General features: G+C 38.9%; 1 protein-coding gene across 3 annotated transcripts in view; it reads left to right on the top strand.

Annotated features, from left to right (window-relative positions):
• PPARGC1A (PPARG coactivator 1 alpha) overlaps positions 1 to 21,565 on the top strand; it is a 368,606-nt gene extending 347,041 nt beyond the window's left edge. For all 3 annotated transcript variants that reach the window (XM_027713758.2, XM_027713759.2, XM_027713761.2), the window contains 6 exons: positions 2,993 to 3,905; positions 4,468 to 4,572; positions 4,984 to 5,104; positions 14,218 to 14,339; positions 14,692 to 14,843; positions 17,723 to 21,565. In XM_027713758.2, coding sequence (XP_027569559.1) covers positions 2,993 to 3,905; positions 4,468 to 4,572; positions 4,984 to 5,104; positions 14,218 to 14,339; positions 14,692 to 14,843; positions 17,723 to 17,826 — 1,517 coding nt within the window. In that variant the 3' untranslated portion in view covers positions 17,827 to 21,565. The remainder of the gene's footprint in view (positions 1 to 2,992; positions 3,906 to 4,467; positions 4,573 to 4,983; positions 5,105 to 14,217; positions 14,340 to 14,691; positions 14,844 to 17,722) is intronic.
• Positions 21,566 to 26,287: the final 4,722 nt, after the last annotated feature.

The following is a 26,287-nucleotide window of genomic DNA, read 5'->3' as shown; positions in this document are numbered from 1 at the left end:
GATTGTTTGTGTTACGTGATTTGTCTGACACCCATTACATTCTGGGTAATGGCAGCCATTTGTTGCTGTGCACAGCAGGCTCTTTTGACAAAAGAAAATAGGCAGCAATAAAAAAGCTATAGTCTGAATTACATTCTGCACAGCGCTGCACTGCTGAGAGTTTGTGCAAGTGTGTTAACAATGCTCTGAACTGCCTCTTGTCAGCCTTCAGCCCGTAATGGCCATCTGTCCTTCTATAAATCTGTCAAAACCTGCTAAGTTCAAGAGAGAGTACGGAATATACCTTGTACTGTCAACGCTAAAATGTACACATTGGGGGACAATCGGTGAGTGTGAAATAATCCAATAGTTATAGGATATTGCAATGCCACTGATGTGGGATCATGGCCCTTGGTGAAGATTACCAGGGGTTAGAGTGAAGATGAACAAGTGTGCAGCCAACTGATTTTCTCAGAATTCACAGTTTGAAGATTGGTCATGGGACACATTGGAGATGAACTCCGTAGAGGTGACATGAATTCAAATCTTTGCTCCCTCCTCCATCCCCCAGTGTAGGTTTGTTCAAAAGTTAAATGAACATTTTCCAACTTTTATCTGTTTCTACTTGCCTGTGCACTTCCTGCTTCTGCTGAAAACCAGGAAAAAAGCCAGAATGCCACGAGGAAGCCCTTTGTTAGGCTGTCCCCAGCCCAGTTCTGCCAACAAGAGAAGTGCCAGTAAATTTAGCTCAGTCTGTACTTTTGTGAGGGGTTTTTTGGTAGGATTTGGGGTTTTTTTTCCCTTTCTCTGAAGATTGTTGGACTCCTTGTCAGGTTTCTGGAAATTGTTGTACTCTGTGTTTTGCTTGCTTCCTGGCGGGACAAGCTTTAAAGAAGTGGTTTGAAACAATATTTTATTTTGAATATTGGATTATCTCTGGGGTTTCTTCGCATGAAATTCTTAAATATGCATGTTCATTGTGGAGTGATTGTATTTTTACTTCATTCTTTCTTTAAAAGTACATCCAAAAAAACAGTGACTAACCCCAGAGGTTCTCGTGATCTGTATAGTTTCATAAGTAAAAGTGTCAGTTCTAAGCTTTTTATCTATAAAGTTGCAGTATTTGTTCTGCAGTATTTGTTCAATCTGAGCCTGAAGTTTTAACCTGGAAATTACTACTGCAGAATTTTGAAGAGGACTCTTCTCTTCATTTTACCAAAAATTCATTTCGTAGTCAAAAATATTTGTCAGTCTGGAGGTGGATAAGGTGTGAAACACATATGGTTGTCTCAAGTGAATTTTTGGGAAGAAAGAAAAAAAATTGAGGACTCATAGGAAATCGTTTAATGGGGATGACTTTGCACAAAATTTTTTTATTATTAAATTCAAATTTGAGGTAACTACAGTTTTAGGTGTCATAATCTTTTCCTCAGTTTCCTTGACCTTTGTGGCATTAGGCAAAGTCTTCACATAGCCTTGGGTAGCTCATAAACATTTTTTCCAAACATTCAGACAAAATCAAGCGTCTCTCTCACATCAAGTATTCATGCCTTAGTACTCCTATCTTCTTATTTTCTGGAAGAAATTCATTGCAGCTAATGCAGTGGGACTCCCAGTCTCCATTTACGCTCCTTAGGGAGCACTATGCATTGATGGACGCTTTTCCTTCTTTACAGCAAAACACTATAAAACATGTTCCATTTGCATTGATCTGCTGAGCTCTGTTGCATGTTTAAAAATACAAAACAAAGCTCTATAGGCATGTTTGAAACACACATTTCCTGTAACTGTGTCTGCCCTCTCTTCATTCTTGCTAAGGAAGTAATGGAAAGCTCATTGCTTGGGCTAGAAGAAGAAATCTTGGATAGCGTGAGCCTCTGGGATGCTTAAGGATGGTCTGGATTATCTAGAACTCCCTAATCTCCTTCTAATTTGTTAAATTTTAAGCATATATTACTAAATTACATTAGTATCAGTTGGACAGAAGCAAATTTTTCAAACGTAATGTAATACCTGAAAAGAAATTATTTCCTAAACAGCGTCTACTGTTTGCTGTTACTCTGCCCTGGTGTCCAGGGTTATCCTTTTGTAAAGTCTGAAGAAATTCTATGATTTCTACAGAAAATATTAGAAGTTCTGTTCTATCCTTATAAAAATAACTGGAATGTACTGCTTCAGTTCCTAGGCTTTACTGGAATGGGCTGTAGAACTTCCTGCAGTTTTGTCTCACCACAATGATATAATCTATTTGTTATATAAACAATCCTGGTAGTTAGCAATATCTTTAGTCTTTGAATACTTACCTGTTTCCTTTGAACTCTGTACTACATGACTCTCACTAATATTTAGTTCTAAATGCAATGGTTCATTACAGTTGTGGTTGTACTATTGTTCATTTGGGTTTAAGTTGCAAAACCGTATTTCAGGCAAAATGTACTAGTTATGCTTATAAGAATGTATTCTACATACATTGGTAATGGTTTTCTATGTTAATGAACTGTGGAGACAAAGAGTCATTGCTGTTGAGTTGTAAGGTGGCTCTGTTTCCTTACATTCAAGTTCTGCGTCCTTTGGTAATTCTCATTTATTTCTCTTGGTCTTGCTTTTGTCCAGATTCTTGTCTGCTAAGTTCTTTATGTTTTTGATGGTGCCAGTCTTTTGACTTTTCATTTTTACATCAAAATCTGCTTCATATTTAACAAAAACGTCTTTTGGTTTTTCTCTCTTAATCTTTTCTTTCAAAATCTACAGAGAGAGGGGTGGATGTCATGGAGGGAGGGGAGGGGCAGAAATGATGCTGAAGATTAATGGCAATGCATTGGTATTGTTCCTATTGTTGTCACCAGACCTTTGGTGTCTCACACCCTAAATACTTTTATTCCCAGTATTAGTGGTTTTAAAGTGACATAGAATGAGTCTTGCTCTGTATCTATTTTAAGAAGCACATGAGCCACCTTTATAAACACTGTGTGTGTGCTTAAAAACATTCTGTTCCTCCTTTTAATCCCCGTAGGCCTAACTCCACCTACGACCCCTCCTCATAAAGCCAACCAAGATAATCCTTTTAGGACTTCACCTAAGCCGAAGTCATCATGCAAGACTGTTGTACCACCTTCAAAAAAGCCCCGCTATAGTGAGTCTTCTGGTTCTCAAGGAAATAACCCGATCAAGAAGGGTCCAGAACAGTCTGAGCTGTATGCACAGCTTAGCAAGACTACAGTACTGTCCAGTGGACATGAGGAGAGAAAGACAAAACGGCCCAGTTTGCGGCTGTTTGGTGACCATGACTACTGTCAATCTGTGAATTCAAAATCAGAAATACACATTAAAATATCCCAGGAACTTCAGGACTCAAGACAACTAGAATTTAAGGATTCTTCACCTGGGTGGCAGTGTCAGATTTGTTCTTCTTTAGAACAAGACCAGTATTTCAAGAAAGAGACTTTACAGACAAATAAGCAGGGATCCCATGGTAATAACAGAAAACAGCTCCAAGACCAGGAAATTCGGGCTGAACTGAATAAGCATTTTGGTCACCCCAGCCAAGCTGTTTTTGATGAAGAAGCAGATAAGACCAGAGAACTAAGGGACAGTGATTACAGTAACGAACAATTCTCCAAACTACCTATGTTTATAAATTCAGGACTAGCAATGGATGGTCTGTTTGATGACAGTGAAGATGAAAGTGATAAACTATGCTACCCTTGGGATGGGACACAAGCCTATTCATTATTTGATGTATCACCTTCTTGCTCTTCTTTTAACTCTCCATGCAGAGATTCAGTGTCTCCACCCAAATCCTTATTTTCTCAAAGATCCCAAAGGACACGGTCTAGATCAAGGTCCTTTCCTCAACGCAGGTCTTGTTCCCGTTCTCCATATTCCCGATCGAGATCAAGGTCGCCCTGTAGTAGATCCTCTTCCAGGTATGGTATAGCAAATTCATGTATGATTATTGTAGTTAATAAGGAGAACAGCAAAAACGTAAAGGAACTAAAAGGAAGGAAAGGAAAAAAGCAAGAAATAACTTATTCCAGTGCAACTCATTCTATTGCTTCTGAGCTGATTAACTCTAAAGGTTACGGGTTTGCTACAGAAACACTTGTTGACAATATCCTTTAATTTGCCAAGTTTACACTTTCTGAGTGAAGCCAGCCAGGTCAGAGGCAGAGCAACTCATGAGAGATGTACACAACTAACCTTTCCCATTATCTGTGAGCTGCCTGGTGCCAATCTAGCTGCAGCCTCTATCAGATGAAGTTGGCAGTGGCTGACTGACTGCTCTGTGTTAGCTTCAATAAGGAACATTACAGAAAGGCTGAGGAGAGGAAATCACTTGAGGCCCCTTAGTTGACTAGGGGATCACAGACCGTCACTGGAAAATCCCACTGGTAGCTTAGAAGAAATTGTAAAGTTCAGGGAAGAGGTAGAAAATAGTGTCAGTAGACTCAAACGGAATGACAGAGGTGAATGTGTTTCTTCCTGCAGATCTTGTTGCTATTATGAGTCCAGCCACTGTAGACACCAAGCATGCCGAAGTTCTCCCTTACGTGCAAGATCGCGGTCCAGATCACCGTACAGTCGCAGACCCAGGTAGTGCCTTTGGCCTGCATTTGTTTTACTTTGCAGCTGATTCTCAAGAGATAATCGTAGAACCATTAAGGCTGGAAAAGACCTCCGAGATTATTGAGTCCAATCTTTGACCAAAGACCAGTATGTCAACTAAATCATACCGCTGAGTGCTACATCCAGTCGTTTCTTGAACACTTCAGGAATGGTGTCTCCAACACTTTCCTGGGCAGCCCATTCCAATGTCTAATTACCCTTTCACTGGAGAAATTCTTCCTCATATCCAACTTGAAGCTCCCCTGGTGCAGCTTGAGGCCATTTCCTCTTGTCCTGTTGCTAATTACCTAGGATAATAAAGCCTTCCAAAAATTGTATTTTTAATTTTACAGTCACAAATGCAGATGCTTGATTTAATGACTAAGTTATGTTTCCTAGATATGACAGCTATGAGGAATATCAGCATGAAAAGCTGAAGAGGGAAGAATACCGCAAAGAGTATGAAAAACGGGAATCTGAAAGGGCCAAACAAAGGGAGAGACAAAAGCAGAAAGCAATTGTAAGCACTGTGAAGATAACTTTCATATTGAAATAGATTTGTTTCTTTTCACGGATTCTAATGCTAAAATTCACAGTTTATTTGCTTTCTTTTTATAAAAATACAAAAACTTGATTATGTGTATTTCTTAGTATTTCTAGTTTTAAAAAAATATGTGTTTTCATAACAATTTCTGTTTTGATGTCACAGTACTAATTTTTTAGGTTCTATAAATTGCAGCTCACCAAATTTTTCACAGTGAACAGATACAGAGAACTTACTAGAAAAAGGGTTAATCCCAGATAGCACAAAAGTAGAATTGAACTAGCCTATTTCTTATACAGATCTACCAGTGACCTGCCTTTTATATTATGTATCACCTACCAGACCTAGCAAGGAGTCAGTTTACCAATTGCTGAACTCTCATAGTGGCTGTAATTGTCTATACAGAGAGAGCAGATGACAGAACTCAAAATTGGGATCACATGACTTTAATTGTGATTTTTTTTCAGCACATATGAGTCAGTTCAATTTTGAGTTATTTTTAGCAAAATAAATAGTCTAAAGACACGATGCAATTTTAAAGATGTCATTTGACACTGTCCCTCTCCTAATGAATATGTATTATTTAATTATTTTGTTCATAAGTGTTCTCTATGAAACAACTGAAATATATGAAACAACTGAAATACCCGAGGTGAAGGAAATACCATAGGGGGTTAAGCAACTCTCTTGGCTGTTGTAGCACCAGGACAGAAGAATGACTATTAAATGAGCGGGAGGCTTTTACCCCCTTTTAGCTCCCCATTGGCAACTGCATTTTGATAAATTAAACTGGGAGCTGCTTTGAATCTGGACTCCTCTTGTAGTTGCTAAGGTTTGGTTACAGTTTGCTTTTCTGTGTCCTGCTCTTTCCATTCAGTTGTACCTACACTGCTGTTCTGATGACTGTTGGATGAACTGGTGCAGACTGGGACAATTAATCTTTGTTTCCAGATTTTCCCTTAGTGCTCTGTGCAGAGGTCACCGAAACGAATAGGTCTTTTTGCCAGTGCCATTAGTGGGCTTTGTAGCAAAAGGTGATTTGTCACACGCTCGGCAGCATTTCTGCAGAACTGGGAGTGTGTAGAGACTGACAGAGACTGGCGTAGTCTACAGCAATGAGAAGTTCTGGGAGGGAGCAGACACCTTTATGGTCTGATTTTTGTCTCTGCTGCTGTTGTTCTTAGTGAGCTCCAGCAAATCATTTCACTCTGCTTCAGATGCCCTATCTACAAAGTGTGGGTGATAGGTGTATTTTGTAAAGCACAAGATTTAGAGCTATAACACTCTCTGCTGTGCTGCTCTGAAACTCAGTGAAGGCAATGGAATAATTTTGCTTGGCTTCAGACAGGGCCATATTTAAGTCAGTTGTTGCAGTTAGTTTTAAAATATCTGGCTTCCGTCTGCTTAGGGGTGAACACTACCTTCCAGCAATCATAACTTACACTGGCTGTTCTCTCTTAAATCTAACACAAATTAGAGATTCAAGTAGACCTCTGTCATGGGTGTATCTTGCTACTTCTCAATTACTGTACCTTACCCATATAAATAAACATGAATCCTGCTGAGGAGGTAGAAAATTTGATTTAGTTTAAAACAAACAAATATTTGGCAAGCAGGTAATCAAGAGAAAAGGAAAGAAAGGAAACTTAAAAAGCTGCAGATATGCTGCATCATAGCTTCCTGCATTAAAATTTTTAGACATTTCAAAACCAAGGTTGAATTTATTTTCTTTCCATAGCGAACATTTTCATGATAATTAACTTAATTAATGGAATTATTTATTAATAAACATAAATAAAACAAATCTAAAAATAAATATCAATAAACAGAACATGGCAAAAATCTAAAATCCAGTCATCTGTGTAGGAGCTGCAGGAAATGTAGATCAAATCCTATTAACTCCTTTTTCCAAAGTCTACCAGCACTTTAAAAATCTGTATTGAATCGTGCTAGTTTATACCCTCTGCAAATAAGCAGGGATTAGGGGACAGCAAAGAAAGGGAAGCCCTGATCTCATGAAGTAAGTGATAAAATTTGCATTATTTCTAGCATTCTCTGCTCCTTTTCTTACTCCTTCTGGTTTATGGGTCTCTTTTGTATTACTATTTTCTTTCTTGAGGGACTCAACTCATTTATCCTTCAGTCACAAGAATCTCTTTTCTGTCTTTCCTCTTTCCACAGTCCCATAAATTTAGATTTCTTTTCTCTCTGTATTGGGGAATTTTTTATTTTGTTCCTTGCCAATTCTCTTGCTGCCAGAACTGATTTATTGCCACATACCTCCAGATACTGTTAAAAGAGTGCCCCAAAGATTGGGTAGTACTAATGCCTCAGTTGTTACACAGGACTGGTGACTTTTCTTCTTGAGAAGCAGCTTGCTATGATCTCAGAAGTCAGTTGTAGAAATTCTGCGCAGTAGAAAGGGAAGTTGTGACTGAGCTACAAGTCATCAGGTATCCTTGACTCAGTATCTAAAATTAGTCTCCATGTGACAACAGGCATGGGAAACAGAAAAAAGAAATGAGAAAAAAAATCACATATTTTAGTCTGTCAAAATCATATGAGAAGCAGTGCCCTCTGATTGTGCAAGCAGGTGTGCAGACATTGACAGAATGCTGAGGAGGCTTGTTTTAGAAGCCTGTGCTCATGCTATGTGGCACAGGCATGTTTAAAACTACTGCCCCTTCAGTCTTGCACACACCACCTTCACTGCAGTAGCTTCAGATCAGCTAGAAGCGTAGGCTAGCATTTTCCTGTGTTGATTCCGGAATTCCTATCTTGTCTTACGGCTATATACAGGTGATTTGATTTCAAAAGGTACTGTGATATTCTTCTTTCCTCCTGTCTAGTTCCTGGAGATTCAGTTCCGTTTTTGTGGATTGAGGTCTTAATTTTGAGCAGTCATGCTTGAAAAATATGGGCTGAGCCCACAAAGTATTTTCCATTTAGAGAGTAAGAAAAATATTTTTGTCATTAATTAATTAATTAATTCATTCATTCATTCATTTATACTTTTGATTGCGATTCCTTTGCTAACTGAGGAAATGTTAGAATAGTTTAGTTTGATCTTGATTTATTTCACAGGGTCCCCATTTTGTTTTATAATGGGTCCTCACTGAATAAGGATGGTCTGCCAACAAGACTTGCTTAAGTGTGTAATGCTAACCAGACACATTCACCATGAAACTTGAGGAGCACTACAGGACAGGACAATCTACTTGATGCTTTGTAGAAACTAGGATCCAACCCCCAACCAAAGCAGATCACAGTGATTTGCCAAGTGGTCTGATGACCCTTTTTTTCTTCCAATACGCCCCGGGAAATTTCTGAGTTGTGGGGGCTTATACTGCAGCAGTTCATTAGACCACGCAGAAAATACTTTTCAAAGCATGGCATCAGGAATAGTTATCACATTCCAATTCTGGAGTCACCAGTTCATGATTCCTCATTGACATGGTGCACCAGGGCAGGGAGGTTAAACTGTTTGGTGAGCAGCTGGGTGTTGTGGCCACGATACTGACTTAGAGTCACATCCTCCATGCAGCTGCTGCCAAGAGGTATAACAAAATCAACTTTTATACTTGAGTAGAAAATTACTATTAATATTACTACTTTTCATTTCTAAATACTGACAGCCTCAGTGAGACAAGTATCAAGAGTCCCAGTCCCAGAAAGCTTACAGACATAAGAAGATAAATGCGCTGTGAGACCGCTGCAGCGGAAAGAAACACACAGTTTCAAAGCAAATAAATTGCTCTAAAACAGGAAGGCAGGAGAAAGGTGGTTTCATAAATGAGTGCTTGCCTTTTCTAAAGTCTAAAACCTATAATGGAGTGCATTTCCACTAATGAAGGATTCAATGTACATCGTGTATTTAGGTTGGATTTATTTGTTTTTGCTTGTCTTGATGGCCTTGATCCTAGGTACTCTAATTTTGCTATATGAGTTTATGAATAAGTATCAAATGGATTACCTAAACCTTGAGGTTTACTGGTCCATCTTTTTTTTTTCTAGCAGTCACCATGGAGTGTGGCTGAACGGTTCAGCCTTCAGGTAGCCCCACAGCAGCACTTGATAATCTCTTGTTTTGTTCTCTTTTTGTTCCAGTTTTTGTGATTTTTACTTTTGCCATTCATACTTCCCAAAAGTTACACTTATTCTTTACTGAATCTGAAGAAAATTTTTCTTACTATTATTTGTAAATCAGAATCTTAAGCTTAAATGGCTTTTTTCCATCCATAGCATTTCTATTTTTAGAACTCTGTCCAGACATTCCCACTGCATTTTTAAAATGGTATTTGGCCCTCAGCTCTAGGGTAAAAGTCTTCATGGCTTTCTACTGGAAGAGAAGTCACATGTCATGGAAGGCAACACAGGCATGGGGCTTGCACCCAGCCAGCCACCTCTGTTGTAGCAAGAAGTAGAGCCTCTGACAAGCCCGTAGCAGAACCTATAGCTTTAAAACGCTCCTGGATTTCTTCTCTCAGCTTCACATAAAGCATTACCTGGCTTCTGGAGAATTAGGTATGCAGACAAAAAGTGGTAGTGAAAATGGGAACAGCAGCACTATGCTGTGCCACTGAAGAGTGGCTGCCTTCAGTTCCCATGGGCTCTGCTTAGCAGCACCACAGGCAGGCAAAGCAAACTGTTGGGGGAAAAAGCCAAAAAAGCAAGTGAAAACTAAATACATCTAATAGCCTGTGGTTAGTTCCTTATGAAATAAAAACTTAATAAGGAAGGACAAAGAAAATATAGTTTTGGAGGAAGCCTTTGCAAGACAAAAAAGATCCCTAGCATCGGTGAATGTTTTGGAGGATGAGTGGTCCCTTTATTAACCCTTAGATATGTAAGGTATATCCTAGTCCTGTTTCTCAAGTTTTGGTATTCTAATGCTTTAGTATTTTCATTTGAGACTTAAAATACTGCTTTTCAGTCTGAGATTTTCTACCACATCTTCCTATTAAAATGTTTTTACTGCAAAGAAGAAAGAGCAAGATTATCTAGAAGGAACTTTAGATAAACCAAAAGAAGACAGACATGTTGGGCCTGAGGGAGTTGACTGGACTATTCTTTCTTTTTTTTTTCTCGTCAAGGCAATGAACTATGCTTAAATTTTGTGATGCAAAATAAATCATCTGCACTTTTGGGAGGGAAATATGAATAGTATCTTCTGAAGTTTCCTGCAGGTTCCCTCTGCCTATATTAAATTGTAAGCAAAGGCTGTTCCTCACAGTTCTCTAGATTTTCAATTCATCTATCATCTCTTAACAAGTGCTGTTTACTTAATATGCACATATAGGGTTATGCATGTAACTTATTATCCAATAAAGGTCTTTAACATTTAGAGGTATGTTGTAATCTTGTTAGGCCTCTATAGTTCTTATTATTAATGGAAATAAAGACAGGCATCTCTATGAATACATATACATTCTTCATAGCTGCTTTAAATAAACGAAAGTTAACCAAGACAAAGGCAGTGCTGTATGGATCCTGTGTTCTCCGGTATGTTATTCCATCATGGCACTCTGCTTAAAAAATACTTGAATACATCTTCTCACGTGTGCACACTGGAGGACATATGGTGCATTTCAGCTTTAAATTTGAATTTTCTTAATTTTGCAGGTTTAACTTATTCCCTTAATGGTAGTTTTAACAGGTTTCTTTTTTTTTTTTTTTTTTTTTTTTTTTTTTTAGTTTTGGTTTATTACAGTTGTTTTAAAGGGTTTTTAGAGATATAAAGGTTATTAGAGGGATAGAAGAAGGAAAACTTGCACAGGCATGCACACAGACTTATGGAAGAATGTGCAATAAGATATTTCCATCACACTGTAATATAACAATCTCCATGTCAGTGAGTGAAACATTATGTTTTTTCAGTTGAGATGTATTATCTCAGCTAAAGTATATTAGACAGTCTGCTGTGTTATGTTCTGCTCCATCTGGTCAGTCATTTAGGTTCAATAGCAAGTATCAATGGAATTGTTTCTTATCAAGTGTTTCAGTGCGGTTAAATCCTTGATTTGGTAAAACAGTCTGAAAAAGTAATTACTATGCATATGCAGATTTTCCTGTTTTTGAAGTTTATGGCACCCAACCATAGTGAAAGTAAGCAGAATTAGAATGGGGAAAATGGAAGAAATGCAGATTTCCCTTGCTTGCACTCTGCAGTCCCTGGTTTGCAGAAGCCCTACCCAAACTCCTTTGTCAGGAAGGTCAGAGCTCTGGACTGGGACACAGCAGAGACAGAGATAAAAAGCAGCAGCAGCTGTCTGTAAAGTACCCTTGTACCCTAAATGTATGGCCTCCCATGTGCACACTTCCTTCTTTTAGCCATTCTAACTTCTCCAAACTGCATTGATACGGCAGAAAACAAGGGCAGCTTTTGGACCCTGCACTTGAGAAGGCATAACATTTAAAAATTAAACTGTCTGTCCCAGCAGGGTTACAGAAGACTAGTAAAGCACTCACCTTGGTTCCTTACATAATCAAAAGAGGCAGTAGTTTCAAGCAATTAAATGATATACTTACTTGATTCCACTGATCAGGAACAGCATATATATATACTTTGATAGAACAACCAAGGACTCTGCTGGGCTGACCAAGGAGCTGTAAAGGACCCAGGTGATTCTTGTGCCATTCCTTAGTGGGCAGGGCTTTTGGGTAGGAATATTTGATTCTTGGATCTTTGTTTTCTGCAGCTTTAAACTTCCATTTCTCAGGAGCTTCCATTTCTCTGGATCTGAGCCGCTGAGATTTGCAAGGCCAGGAAAAGAGTCGACAAAAATAGTTGACTGAGTGTGCTAGTGAGAAAGAGTTTTTGTTGGGAGACAGATATATTAGTGTTAGCTTCCTGCTGCAGGAATTGTTTATTTATTTTGTATTAAATAGTTCCTGGGAGCCAAGTGCTCTCCTGGGAGCAGGGAACCAAGATTTTTGGCAACCGTAACTAAGAGTTCTGATGGTCCCTTTATCTCAAATGAGTACTCAAACAAGTAAAGAGGAGACATCAGGATAATTTTCGTTTTTATATGTGTTTTGGTCTGATCTCAGTCCTATTGTCCATGGTCCAAGAATGACTAGTGCTTTATGCCTCAGTAGGGACTCATGGGAAAGATATATTTTGTGCTATATCTGAATTGTAACACTATAAACTACCTGTCTCTTCAGGCTAGAATGTTTCTGAGCAGGAATGCAAGTCTATATTTAGGTCCCTAGAGCCTTTTGCATTGCACAGTTGAGGTGCCATTAGCCTTTAGGCACCTCCAGGTTACGATAGTCATGAATTCTCAGCAGTCAGTAGAGCTCCTTCAGCATTCGGCACCTAAATTCTGCTCAAGTCTCAGGTGCCAAAGCTGATGGTTTAAACTGACGTTGCTCCACTGACAGATTTACACCAGCTGAGAATGTGGTGGTGGTTCGATTTATGGGACTAATGTGCGGGTGTTTAAGGGATGAGCAGTAGGGCTGGTAGTGCCAGGGTTCCTCAGGCCAGAGGCAATCGGAGATAGGAAGGCTGAGCACCCAAGCCAGGTATAGCTTCTTTGCCCTGATTACCTTTAGGTCAGTGTTTTTAAGATCTCTTTTTGCCTTTTGCTTTTCTTTCAGCTCACTAAATGGCTCTACTCTCAGCAAAGTGTTCATCCTAGAATTCATGAAGTGACTCTTAACAGGGTTTCCTAGTCCTTCCCTAATTCTGCTGAGCATTTGCACTAAGGGAGAAAGGATATGACTGTGACTCCATTGTTTTAAAAGATCTGATGCTTTGTTCCAAGGGTTGAAAGAACATGCAAATGACAACCTGGCCTGTGAAAATCAGGGACTTCAGTCAGGTGTGTTTTTTTCTGAATAAACCAACAGGCAATGGTGACTGCAAGGTATATTTTACTGTCCTGCCTTCCCCTCAGAAATACGTATTTTAATAAAAGTCATCTTTTGGACCCAATCCTGGTTTTGGCTGGGATAGAGTTAATTTTCTTCTTAGTAGCTGGTTCAGGACTGTGTTTTGGATTGATCGTGAGCATGATGTTGATAACACATGTATGTTTTAATTGCTGCTAAATAGTGCTTACTCTAAATCAAGAACTTTCCAGTTTCCCATGCTCTGCCGGTGAGCAGGTGCACAGGAAGCAGGGAAGGAGCACGGCCAGGACAGCTGACCTGAACTGGCCAAAGGGATATTCCATACCATATGGCATCATTCCCAGTATATAAACCAGGGAGAGTTGGCCGGGAGAGGCAGATCAGTGCTCAGGGATGGACTGGATGTTGGTCAGTGGGGGGTGAGCAACTGTAGTGTGCAGCACATTTTTCTCTTGGGTTTTATTCCTCCATCTCTCTCCTTTTCCTTACTATTATTATTATATTTTTCTTTGTTTCAATTATTAAGCTGACCTTATCTCAACACACGAGTTTTACTTTTTCTGATTCTTCTCCCCATCCCACCAGAGAGTGGGGAATGAGCTAGTGGCTGTGTAGTACTTAGTTATTGGCTGAGGTTAAAACATGACAACCCTTGAAAGTTTTCCCTCTGTTTTAAGGTATGGATTATGGTGGAACGGGATTGCAGGGTGAATCAGCTATTGAGTCATCTGGGTTTATAATGTTATGTTTGTAATACATTTTGTTATGTTTATAGTACTTTTATGCAGTTATTGTGTTACTTTATGCTACTCTGCAACTAAGATGGGTTTTGCTCCATATTGTGTAGATGGCAAGAGAAAGAGAACTCCTAGTTTGGAAGAGTTTGCAGTCCTGGAGGGGAAGTGGTAGAAGGGGTGAAAGGGAAGAAGGTGAATGGGATACAAAGGGAACCATCTGTCAGTGTACAGAGAACAGTACCAGCAAGCAGCGAACCCTTCCAGGAGCACACCACCTAACAAATGGTAGTGTCATGTAAATGCCTTAGATGCTTTCCAGGAGAGAACTATTTCATTTACTTGCAAGATGCAGTAGGTCTTCCACAAGAGACTATTTCTATGATTATGCATCCTCTGCACATCTTTCTATGTATTTGCATGCATATATGTCTAGGTTCATGACTATTACACATTTGTTAAAAATATGCCTTCCCTGTTGCTCTTCATCAACAGGAGGAACATCGTGTGATTTATCTGGGTAAAATCAGACCTGACACAACCCGAACAGAACTGAGGGACCGTTTTGAAGTTTTTGGTGAAATTGAGGAGTGCACAGTAAATTTGCGGGATGATGGGTAGGAACTTTTGAGATTACTTCTTGTTTGGGACCTGCCATATGTAAAAAATTATGGCAGTAAGATTATTGGTATGGGAGTTACCAATAAAAGTGCTGTGACAGATGACATGCTGAGTTCAAAACCTTATTTATTTTCTTTCATCCTTATTTATTAATCTTGCTAGTTGAGATTTCCTGTCCCAGAAATAAGTATTTAGCTGTATGACAGGACAATCATGCTGATAAATGGGTGCAGTACTTCTGGCATTTCCACTGCTGGGTCTCCTGCAAGTTTGCTTTCAGGAAGGGGTTACACTAATATGTGTTAACTCTTTTCAGCTTTTGTTCACAACTGTATTTTTCAATTTCAGAGACAGCTATGGTTTCATCACCTACCGCTATACTTGTGACGCCTTCGCTGCTCTTGAAAACGGATACACTTTGCGCAGGTCAAATGAACCTGACTTTGAGCTGTACTTCTGTGGACGCAAGCAATTTTGCAAGTCTAACTATGCAGACCTAGGTAGGTATTTTGGTCTATGTGAATTAAAGTACATAACTGGAATCTTGTAACTCATGAGAATTTAGGATTTGCTACTTTTTTGTTTACTGCTTGTATTATTTAAATGATGGGGGGGAAGGTGTTGAAGGAAGTGGTTTTCACTTTCTGTAAAAAGTTTAAAAGTTAACTAATCTGAGCTGGCTTCTTTCAAATATTCCAGACTGTGAAAATTCTTTTAAAGCCCACTTCCACCATTATAAAAATAAGTGCTCAATATTCAGTAATACATTTCTATGTTGAAATGATAGCACCACAGAAAACTCTCACATGCTTTGCTATTTATTGCTATAACTGCTTGGTTCCAATACCTCATTTATTTATATGATTGACAAACAGAGAACAAAGGAAATACCTTACCACAAAAACTTCATTTTGATTCTTACTTTGCCATGAGTTCTGTGGTAGATGTGTGGAACTTGCCAAGGGCACTTCTTAAACACAATTCATAGATACTCAAGTTTGAAAGTGAGAAGGGTTTGTGACCAAATCTGACCCTTAGTGTGGTAAAAGCCACTGATCTCAACTGGTGATTCTAAAATTGTGCATAAACATCGATGTATGAAAGTGTCTCCTTGAAGGGATTTCAAGTAATGATATAAGAGTATCCAGCCTGTGGAGAGCTTTGCAAATCTCATAGTGTTTGCGGTCGCACTGAAGTGGGGTATTATCCATACCAGTCTCCAGACCCCAAGATGCTGTGGTAACTCCAGGCTCAAGTGTACATACTGGCTGTGCTAACACATCTAGGTCTGTCCAAGTCCTGCCTGGGCAAAAACATGTGGTTCTGTCCTATGCTCTGGGTCAGGGTGTGATGCTTCCCCTTGCAAGGATTTTTGGAGATGTTCAAAGTTTTGCAGAAGTAATACTGATGTTAAGTATATTCATGAAGAGACCACGTAGACTACCAAAACAGCCTCTGTAATATTATAATATATGATAAACTCAACTCTTATTTAATTACCTTTTAAAATGTAAAGTATTCATTAAATGTTAAATCTTTCCTAATACCTGTATAAATAGACTAAAGGCATGGGAGATACTCTTTTCTGAATAACATATCAAGGCACATTTTGCTGTTGAATCTGTATTAATCAGATATTGTGGGTTTTTTATGAATAAATGACCACAGTCATTAAAATCTCTCATAACCCTGTAACAGAGTGCTAATGAAATCTTGTATGTGCTGCCCTCGGCTTTGTACAATGCAGGAAGTGCATACAGATATATTTTTTCTAACCAATTGATGTCTTTTCAAAATAAATTATAAAGATGATACGCATTGTTCACAATGAATATGCTATAATTCACTTCAGTGACTAAACAGATAATGTAAAGCTAAGAAAAGGCAATTGACTGCTGAAGAAATATAGCGTTGATGTTGAAAATATAAAAGGTAGCAAGGCATTTGTCGAAATGTAGGCTGATAAAAACAGTAGAACCAGATTTAAGTCTTGCCTTGATTTGTCTTATCTTCAGCAATGGAAGCCAAGGTCATCTTTGTATCTCAGAAAATCTGGGGTTTTAAAATAAGTTGTCTGAAGGGAACCCTCTTGAACATTATTCATCATTGGGAGTATTCCTTGTCAGGTCTCTCCATAGTGAGTGGGATTCCCAAAGTGTCTGTGAGCAGGCTATTTTCACTTTGTCCTGCTGCCAGCTTGAGCTTCTGTACTTCAGACTGCATTCTCTGTGTTTTGCAGAGTATCTGATAGAGCAACATAAGGAAATGGCAGGATGAACTTTAAAATTCATGAGCTGGTACCAGGACAGAGAGAATTAATCAGTCTTGGGTTGAGTACAGAAGAAAGAAAACACTTGAAAACAGTAGTCAGAAGTTTAACACCTCTCCTCTGTGAGAAGCTATTGTCTTAACAGAACTTGTAATGAACATTTAATGCACAGTGTGTCTTATAGTGGTAGATGGGGAGTTCTGATTAATTCAACACAAGAAGTGGAAAGAAAAGGGCACTCTCATAAAGGAGTTGTGACACAGGAACTGAGGAGAGTCAGTGTTAAGCAGGGTTTACTCCAAATAATTGGAGTCCTAGAGCTGTGTGGCCACAAAAGTACAGTCCCTCCTCTGTGCTAGGAACATAGTGATGTCTGTGTCTGAGCAACTGGCAAAGCTGGAGCAGGTATCACAGATCACCGGAGCTTGACTGTTATTGCTGCTGTGGCTTATCACATACAATGCAGAAAGCCCACCTGCTTGTACAGCCGTGCAGAGGCCCTGCCCAGAATAGCTCTGAACGAGCAAACCCCACAAAATGAGTGGAAGCAAAACCAGAGATTCAGGGAGGTGTACTGACCTGCAGAAGACCCCAAGGCAGGGCAGGCAGAAGCAACCATGTCCTCTGTGTGCTGCTCGCAGGCTGCCTTGGCTTTCTGCAGAACTGTCCCCCTATTACCTTTTTCGGGAGAATTAAGTTTTGGATATTGCATGTTGAGAAACAGCCATTGCAAGACAACAGTGGAGTTTTGGGTAAGGCATCTGTCAAGGTTATTTGGACTACTTCAAGACCTATACATAGCAGTGTGTTGTGCTCAGGTCCTTGAGGAAACCATTTTGAGTTAACCTGTTCTAGATGTACATGCGATTAATGGTTCCCCCCCAGTACTTATGATATGTACTGCTTCTGTTAAGTTCTGCTTCTTACCAGAAATCTCTGTGCATGCACAAAGCTTCTCCAATGATCATTTCTATGCTTTTATCATCCCATAACGTTGTGGTTGTAAGTGCATTGTTTCTTCAGTGCCTTGAGTGTAACGATGTACAGAGAAAATAAGTATTTGCTAGTGGTTCTTGCCTATTATCTAAACTTGCGTCCTTTGGGTTTCAGATTCAAACTCAGATGATTTTGATCCTGCTTCCACTAAAAGCAAGTATGACTCCATGGATTTTGATAGTTTACTTAAAGAGGCACAGCGGAGCCTGCGTAGGTAACATGCATGTCATCCGAAGAAAACAAGGGGATGGTGAATACCTCACGGACATCACGTCCTTCAATAATGGACAACTAAAAAGTCGTACTTAGGAATTTCTCCTACTTTACACTCTCTGTTCAAAACCATGGTTTACATGAACACAGCTGCTCGACGAGTGGAGGAGCAAGACGGCTGTCCAGTAAGCACACACATGTCCATGGGTGTCAGCTTTGCTTTCGCGGGTGATCGGTGGCGGGGGAGCCGGGCGTTCCTTGCGAGTTCAAGGCAAATCACGAGACATGGCAGCAGTTCCACAGAGATATGCGTACAACAATGAACTGCAAAACCTGTACATATTGCATTTTAACAAAAAAGAACAAAAACAAACAGAAAAAATACCCAATGTGAGAACTATGGCTGCTGATGTCTGGGAATCAGACACTGCTTTTTTGTTTTGTTTTTTTTAAAGAAGCTTCTTCTCAAAACACAGTGATAATATGACAATCCAGAAGAAACCACAGGTCCCAGAAGCCTACAATCTGTTTTAGCTTTGTTTTAATATTGTTCTTTTTTTTTTGGTTGGGGTTTTCTTTGTGGTTTTTTTTTTGTTGTTTTTTGGGGGATTTTTTAATCCTTGCAGAAAAGAAAATGAAAGGCTCAAGCTTCCCTAACATTTTGAAGTTTCATCTTTTAATTCTGACACCCATGTAAATGTCTACAACATTGATCTTCCACAGCAAAATTTTCAAAGCCTTGTTAATGGTCAAATGTGCAGCTTGTTCAGCGATTTATTCTAATGAGCGGACGTGGTGTTACATTATTAATGAGAGTTGGATATAACTATCTGGGTGTGTGCGCAGATAGTTTATTTGCTACATTCTTTAAAGTAGTTGAGTATTTACAAATGTTAAATGGATTATTTTTATTTATGTACATACTGTATGACGATGTTCTTTTTTGTTACAGCTATGCACTGTAAATGCAGCCTTCTTTTCAAAAACTGCTGAATTTTTCTTAAACAAGAATATTCAAATGTAATTATAGGAAGTGAATCAATTATTGTACACTAACATATGTAGAAAGCTGAACTTATGCTTATATATATTTGATTGTAAAAAAAAAAGAAAAACGTGTGGGTGAGGGCGTGAGTGTGTATATGTGTGCGCGCGTGTATCTGAGTGCAAAAATCAATTACACAAATTCATCCCTTCTTTGGTGAGCTTATATAAGAATTTTGTCAAGAATTGTTCTAGCCCAAAAGGTATTAACCACTTCTGCAGTAGTTTTCCACATTTTTCTCATTGCTTGATTTTCTTTTGCAGTTTTATACACTGAATTTGTTAGGGGAATGAAATTTTCTCATCTAAATTTTTCTAGAAGATATCATAATTTTATGTAAAGTCTCTCAAATGGATAATCATTAAGAAATGTTTTTATTTTATGTATCAACAGTAGTTTTGAAACTAGAGGTCAAAAATCTTTTTAAAATGCTATTTTGTTTTAATTTTTGTGATTTTAATTTGATAAAAATGTGCTGAGGTACTAAGTACAGTATGATTTTTACAATAATTCTGTGTCTAAACACTGTTCTTGAAGCCAGTAATCTTTTCATTGGCAGTTTAATGATGGTATTTATCTATATTTTTTACAGTTACACATCCTGTATAAATACCAATCCTTCATTCCTTTGTTTACTAAAGAGACATATTTATCAGTTACAATTATCCTATTTATTATAAATTATGAGATGACTAAAAGAATAAAAAGGCCAGTGGAAATTTTATACCTAGGATGCATGATGGTTGTCAGTTTGGGGTAAGCAAGTGCTTCGTTTGGCAATTCCGCTTTTGCAGGAGCAGTGGGTGGTTTGGTTTTTTTTTTCCTTTTTTTACTATGCACTAGCATGGCCTCAGATGTGCCCATGACATTGTTGCTGATGACATTGCTTCTGTTAAATTAAATAGAAACTTCAGGAAAGAAAAGAACCGCAAGAGTAAACTGCTACTATTCTGAGCATCAGAATTTCATCTGAACTCAGAGTGTCTACACTGAATCAGCAAAGTTTGATATTTGCTTGTGAATGTATAGATTTGTTATTCTATTACTGTTTGGCATTCATGACTACTCTGAAAGGTATGGCACACCTAACTATTTAATCTACTTTCCCACTCCAAATCTTAGAAAACTGATTCCACTCCCATGCCAGTGCAGTTGATTTTGATGGCTGCATTCATTTTATCACCAGCATATTGTGTTCTGAGAGATTCCACTGTCTGTCCTGTTGGATGCTTGCTTGATTTTTTGGCTTCTTATTTCTCAGTAGATAGATAGCAATAAAACAAAAAAAAAGAAAAGAACTTTTCTGGAGGTTCTGTGTTACAAATGTAACATTCTTTAATCTGCATAATTCTTGTTGTTGCTCTGTAGGTTAAAAATGCAGGTATTTTAACTTTGTGTGAATGCCAAACTAAACGTTTACAATTTTCCTTTCTGGATTTTGAGTATCTTCTGTTGTAAAGAAAAATATTAAAAGCAATAAATTATTTTTAAGAAATCAGTATTTAGTATATCATATTATGTGTTCAAGGACCAGATCCATTACCTATTTTGCCTTTACATTTCTGTGATTAAATTTGAAAACATTCTCTTTTGCCTTCGATTGCTGACATTAATAAATTGGTGTGGGGCTTTTCGGGGGGATTATTTATTTTTCACCAGGCATAATGATGAGTCAATTTTTTTTTTTTTTTCACTGGCCTGGCAAACATTCTCATCTTGAAGATGGCTTTCCTCTGTGGATTTACAAATTACATATGAAATTAATAGAGCTAGGATTGTTGAATAAAGCTATTTGGATCCTTCGTAGGCACTGTGGTAGGAAACCCATCAAAATATCAACTTGGTGTTTCCTTTTCTTTTTTTCTTCCCCAAGAACATTTCAAATTAGCACGTGTACCACATTGTCACCGGAGGCAAATTGCAGCATAGCTCTGTGTGTCTTTTAGATGAAGATTGTACTGTTGCTTTCATGCTGTGGTAAGTACCACATCCACAATACAGGTAGCAGAACTGGTACTTAGAAACTGTGGTCTTTCCTAGAACTGTAACAAAGTAATTCCTACAGAATGGAAAGTGATCTAAATACTAATCCAAACAGAGGGATCCTAAAGTTTAAGAAAAATACCTGAGTTAGACTACTCTGAAAAGCAGCTGTGCTGCCATCACCAAAAGCAGGACTGAGAGAAAAATTTGTGCCTCTGGGGCGTAACACTTGGGTCAGTTGAAAAAAAAAAATCACAAAGCGCCCACAACTTCTTATCATCCCTTTAGATGTAAGCTTACAGTAGGTAATGATTATGTGTCCTTTTTGATGGCTGTAATGAGAACTTCAATCACTGTAGTATAAGATCTGATCTATAAATGACCTAGAATAGCCATGTAATATAATGTGATGATTCTAAATTTGTACCTATGTGACAGACATTTTCAATAATGTGAAACACTGACCTTATGGAGCTACTGTAAGATTTGTACAGTATAGGTGAACATGTAAAGCTGTTGGTTAGACTATGCTGAACAGGGAAAGTGAGATACTAGTTAAGCCCAAGCTGGGCTATTTTCCACCTGCCGATTCTACATGTACTTTTGTGGTTTAAGTCATTGTATGAAAATTCCTGTGATTTTTTTTTCTTTTTTTTAATGTGCAGTACACATCAGCCTCACTGAGCTAATAAAGGGAAACAAATGTTTCAAAGCCATTTCTGTTTCTCTTTTTTATCACAGGTGACAGGTTTTTTCCCCCTACAACAGGTTGTGTACTGGATTTTCTATTACTCTTTCTAGTGGTTGTAATTGATTTGAGATAGTAGTCCAGAGCACACCTGAATTACTGCACTTTGGGCAGGGGACAGAACTGCCAATTTTAAATACATTTAATGGTAAAAAGATGCTGCATGCCTTTCTGCCGTGAGTACCCAAGGCTGTTGAAGAGCCAACATAAAATATGTAGGAAAACCTTTGAAGAATCCTCAGTGGAGTTTAAGAGTTGCTGGTTTGAGTTAGGAAGGGGTGGGGAATGTAAGGGCTTTTCTATCCGGCCATATTTGGATCTAAGTTGTGGAGGTACTAGGATCTGACAAGTGCAAAATGATTGGTATCTTCCATCCTGAGGTGATAAATATCTGTACTAGGATAAAGCACATCATGAGAGCCTTTCACCAGCCTCTCTGTCTCAGCAGATATTCGAGGAGGACCAGACAGGTAGGTAGCTGGAAAGCATGGCTTTTCTGAATCCTTTGTGGACGGTACAGTGTGTAGCATGGTGTGTTTCCACACCAGCATTGCCACTGGGCAGGCAACAGATAGGCCAGGGGATGCCAAAGGGTGTTCACAACCCGTCATTTACATGCACTGAAAAAGAGGAAGAAACTGGTTTTCTTTGGTTTGCCCAGGGTTCATTCACATGTAGCCAATTTATGGCTGTAGGCCTATCCTGTTGTGTCCACAGCCTTCTCTGGGGTTTTACAGCACAACCCTGTGTGACAACCTTCTCATCTGATGTGTGCCTCAGCAGGTACCCAGAGAGTGGTGCGAGGAACAGCTCAGGGCAGCCTGCACAGTTGGAGGGCAGCCCGACTGTGGTCTGTAAGTACAGGACTACTGAATTCAGTTGAAAAAATTGCCTTTCTCAGGATGACTAGCCTCCACCTCATCTCTGTTCCTAACACTGTGTTTAATTTATGCAATGTTTAGCTTTTGCATTTTTACCGTTTACTAATCCAAGAAGTTGTGCTTGGTTTTCACAAGGGTGGTAGAGCAAAGTTCCTCACTGTGTGGGATTTGCGTTGTTGACTCACTGCTCCTGATCAAATTAATGCTCAAAACGTAGTCGGCCAAATCATTCCTGATGTACTTCATCAATCTTGCTGCTGTTCCACAAGGCATGAATTTAGCCCAATATTTCTCCAGTTACTAGGCCTTTTAATTTGAGTTGTTTATTCATTTCATATTTTTGCATAGCACTTTGATGCTTGCAAAAAAAAGAAAGCATTCTATTAGATTTCCAGGAAACTATTGCTTCCTACCTTCCATCTCCTTGTTTTACATCATTAAGGTTTATTGCATAAAATCAGGCTGTTCCATTGCCTGTTATCCCAGGTCACCATTTTTCCCCAGTGAATGCTGCAAGCTGAGCACCTGAAATCAGATTCAGGCACCTCAATGAGTGGCCTGATTTTCAGAAATGCTGAGCATCTCGCAGCTCCCATCGTCTTCAATTAGACCTGCTGGCTCTCAGCACTTTTAAAATCAAGCCACATATTTAGAGCCCAAATTCAGCACAGCATTTACATTTGTGCTTAAGTCTGTCCTGATTCAGCAAAGCACTTAAGCATGAGTGTCTTTAGATCCATTGAAGTCAAGTGCTCGGCTGCTTTGAATAAAAATAGACTCCTGGATTGGGGCCTAAGAATCCAAATACAGACACCAACACCTAATTTTAGTCTCCTTTGGAAAACTTCTGCCTCTCCTATCTTTAACCTTTAATGCTTACAGAAACACAAAAACTCCTGTCAGGTCATAAGGGAAAGAGAGGGAGGTTTAGAGAAGAGAAGTGGAAGTGATGGACAAACTTCTTCCTTGTGGAAAATGTTTTGAAAACTTTAAATCCAACTCTTGCAAGATGCCTTGATTCATTGCTATTATTTCATGTTGCACTTCCAGAATCTCATTCAAGATTAATGTGCAGTTATTCTATTGTCCTTCACCATTAATTAATAAACTGCTATATTAAACTTTAACCAGTGCCAACTTCTGCTTTTCCGTGAATCACATTCTCACCATTGATATTCCATGTTCACAAGCAAACTAATCTATAAATCAATTTTCTCTACTTTATCAAACAGCAGAAAGTAATAAAGAAGGTCACAAATAGTACAGTAGTTCCTTGGAGGTTTGTAACATCATAATTTAAAGCTCAGAAAGATTGAATCAAAAGTTGAATTAATCCCTAAGGGAAAAGATTCTATATAGATTCTATTGATAGACGTAGGGCAGCCTGTCTTCATTGGGAGCTGGTATATTTGTTAATACTTCAGGGCAAAGGAGACTAGTCTTCTCAGCAAAGAAGAAAATGAAATCCTCCATGAGAAGAAGGGAATATGTCCTCTGCGCTTCCCGTTGCTGTGCTGTTCTAACACCTCTCTGCTGGGAAAAAGAGAAAGCCAGCTCATCCTTTGCTGCACGATGTGCTCTGCTGAGCGGCTGGTGTCTGTGCAAAGCAATTACGGAAACTGAATGGAATATATGTATAAATTTTAAATGTTGCAATTGATTGGTGCTCATTCCTCAACTGATGCTTTTATTGTCGAACAATCTCAACCCAAAATCTTAGCAGGCTATGAACCCAAAGCAAAGTGAAGGGTTGTTTTTTTCAGTGACAAATTTTGGTGAAGTTACAAATATTTATTCTGCAGCTGGAAGCATATTCCTCAAAACATGTTTAGCTTTTGAGGTTCCTCCGAATTATTGCAGCTTCCTTTTAACATGCTTCTGGAATCATGATTTTGCAAAGGCATTTCTGATTCTCTTTTATAAAAATAATCTATAACCTTAGTGACGTGACTGGACCTGATGAATTAAGCTCTTCCAAATTCAAGTGGAATTAATGGGGAGAAAAAGACTCCCATATAAAGGGAAATAATTTTTTAAAAAATTACTAATGGGCTCAGTTGAAAAAGTTATATACACAGGTGTGGTATACAGTGAGATCTGTGGTATACAGTGATCTGGTATACAGTGAGATGAAATGTACCATTTTGGAATGCATGCATGATGAAGTACAGGATGATAGAAGGATTTGTGCTTGCATACTGACTATTTTCTTGTGGTATTTGCTAGTAGAGAGGAACTGAACTGGCCTGTGATGAAGGCAACTGAACAGAAAAAAGGTACAATTCCAGCCTCTCCAAAATCAGTGATGAAACTCCAACCCTTGTCAGCCTTTTGCATTAACCCTGACTTGTGCAAATAGTGGACAGTGATCAAATGTAACTAATCTCATGTGCCTTATTTGCGTCATGATAGATTGTCCGCCAGATGTAATGTAAATGAAAGCCAAAGCTAAGTATGAAGAAAAATTTGTCCTAAAGAGCAGAGTATGTAAGTTGCTGTTAGGACTCTTAATCAAATAAAATATTTCCTACAGTTTATTTTTGACAATGTGCATTTCATTCTCTATTAAATTAGTACTTGATAAAGTAATAAAATTACTGCATCCATAAAGTTACTGCACTATACCTTCAAGAGATCTTCTCGTTGTCCTTGGATTATTGACTTTGGCATTATGAAAAACGCACATTGGTGCCTTGAACTAATTCTTTCCTGCTGTATTTGCAACTCAGGCCCATGCTTGTTTATGCAATGTGTTGGCAGTAAATTTATTTAAAAAAAAAAAAAAATCAGCCACACAATTGAAAACTAACAGAGTCCTTTCTGGTTTTAACCATTTACTGGTACAGTGCCACAGCTAACCCTAGTTTTCTATTGCATGAATAATTTATTGTCTTAGCTAAGCATGCCCTGGGTTATACACTCCTGCCAGCAGTATGGAGTGGTGAGTGCTGTTGCTGAATAATGATTAATTACTCGCCCTTCTGAAGGAGCCTGGTTTTGTAAACTGGTCACACAGCATGTTACGTGGATTGTGTCTGCTATACAAAAGGTTACTTGCAATCACATAATGAGACATAATGATGCACATCACAACAATTCTTTGGTACAAATCTGCACACAATGGAATTTAGATAGAAACCCATTTATTTACGTACCTTGTTTGCCAGAGGGTACAAAACGTCACTGCATTGCTGAAGTGCTGCCATTGCTCATTCTGCAATGCTGACATTTTGGGTGAGAATAATGTGGTGGCTTCTTCAGGAACCTCCAGCTGCAGCTTTGCAGAGTTGCCCTGTAACAACCTGCTGGCAAACTCTGGGAGGGACTTGGCTCCCACGGCGTGAGGGCTGTATGAGTGGGATGGTTTGCTGACATCTGTCCAAACTCTCGATAGGAAGCTGGGATGCAGTTCCTCCCTGCAAGGTGAAGAGTTCACCTGCAGTATGGGGTGGGCATCCCTGCATGTGCTTTTACCTGTCTACCTTAGGAAGGGTGAACAGGGAATCAAAGTTTTGCCATATATTGTACTTCATTGTGTGGTCAAAGGAAGAAGGGCATTCAGAAGTATCATTCTAAAACCTAGAGCCACAGCTTTTCTGAACCTTAGGGGGGGAAACAATCTAGTTGTTCTCAGCTCCTGCTCTCTGGAAAACAAGAAGTGCTTGGCCACAGCTGTCTCAGGGCTCTTGGGACCACTGCTGGCAGCACTGCTCTCAGAGCAGTAATGTCTGGTCCTGCCTGCCCTCAGCCAGAGTCACTTGACTGTCCAGACAGGAATTCTTCAGTACTTTTAATTTGTCTGTGTGACA

This window comes from Pipra filicauda, unplaced genomic scaffold, assembly GCF_003945595.2.
Source record: "Pipra filicauda isolate LSUMZ 115617 unplaced genomic scaffold, ASM394559v2 scaffold169_size1572857_pilon, whole genome shotgun sequence".
NCBI lineage: Eukaryota > Metazoa > Chordata > Aves > Passeriformes > Pipridae > Pipra > Pipra filicauda.
Note: the sequence above shows the minus strand (reverse complement) of the source record. Positions and strands in the feature narration are given on the sequence as shown.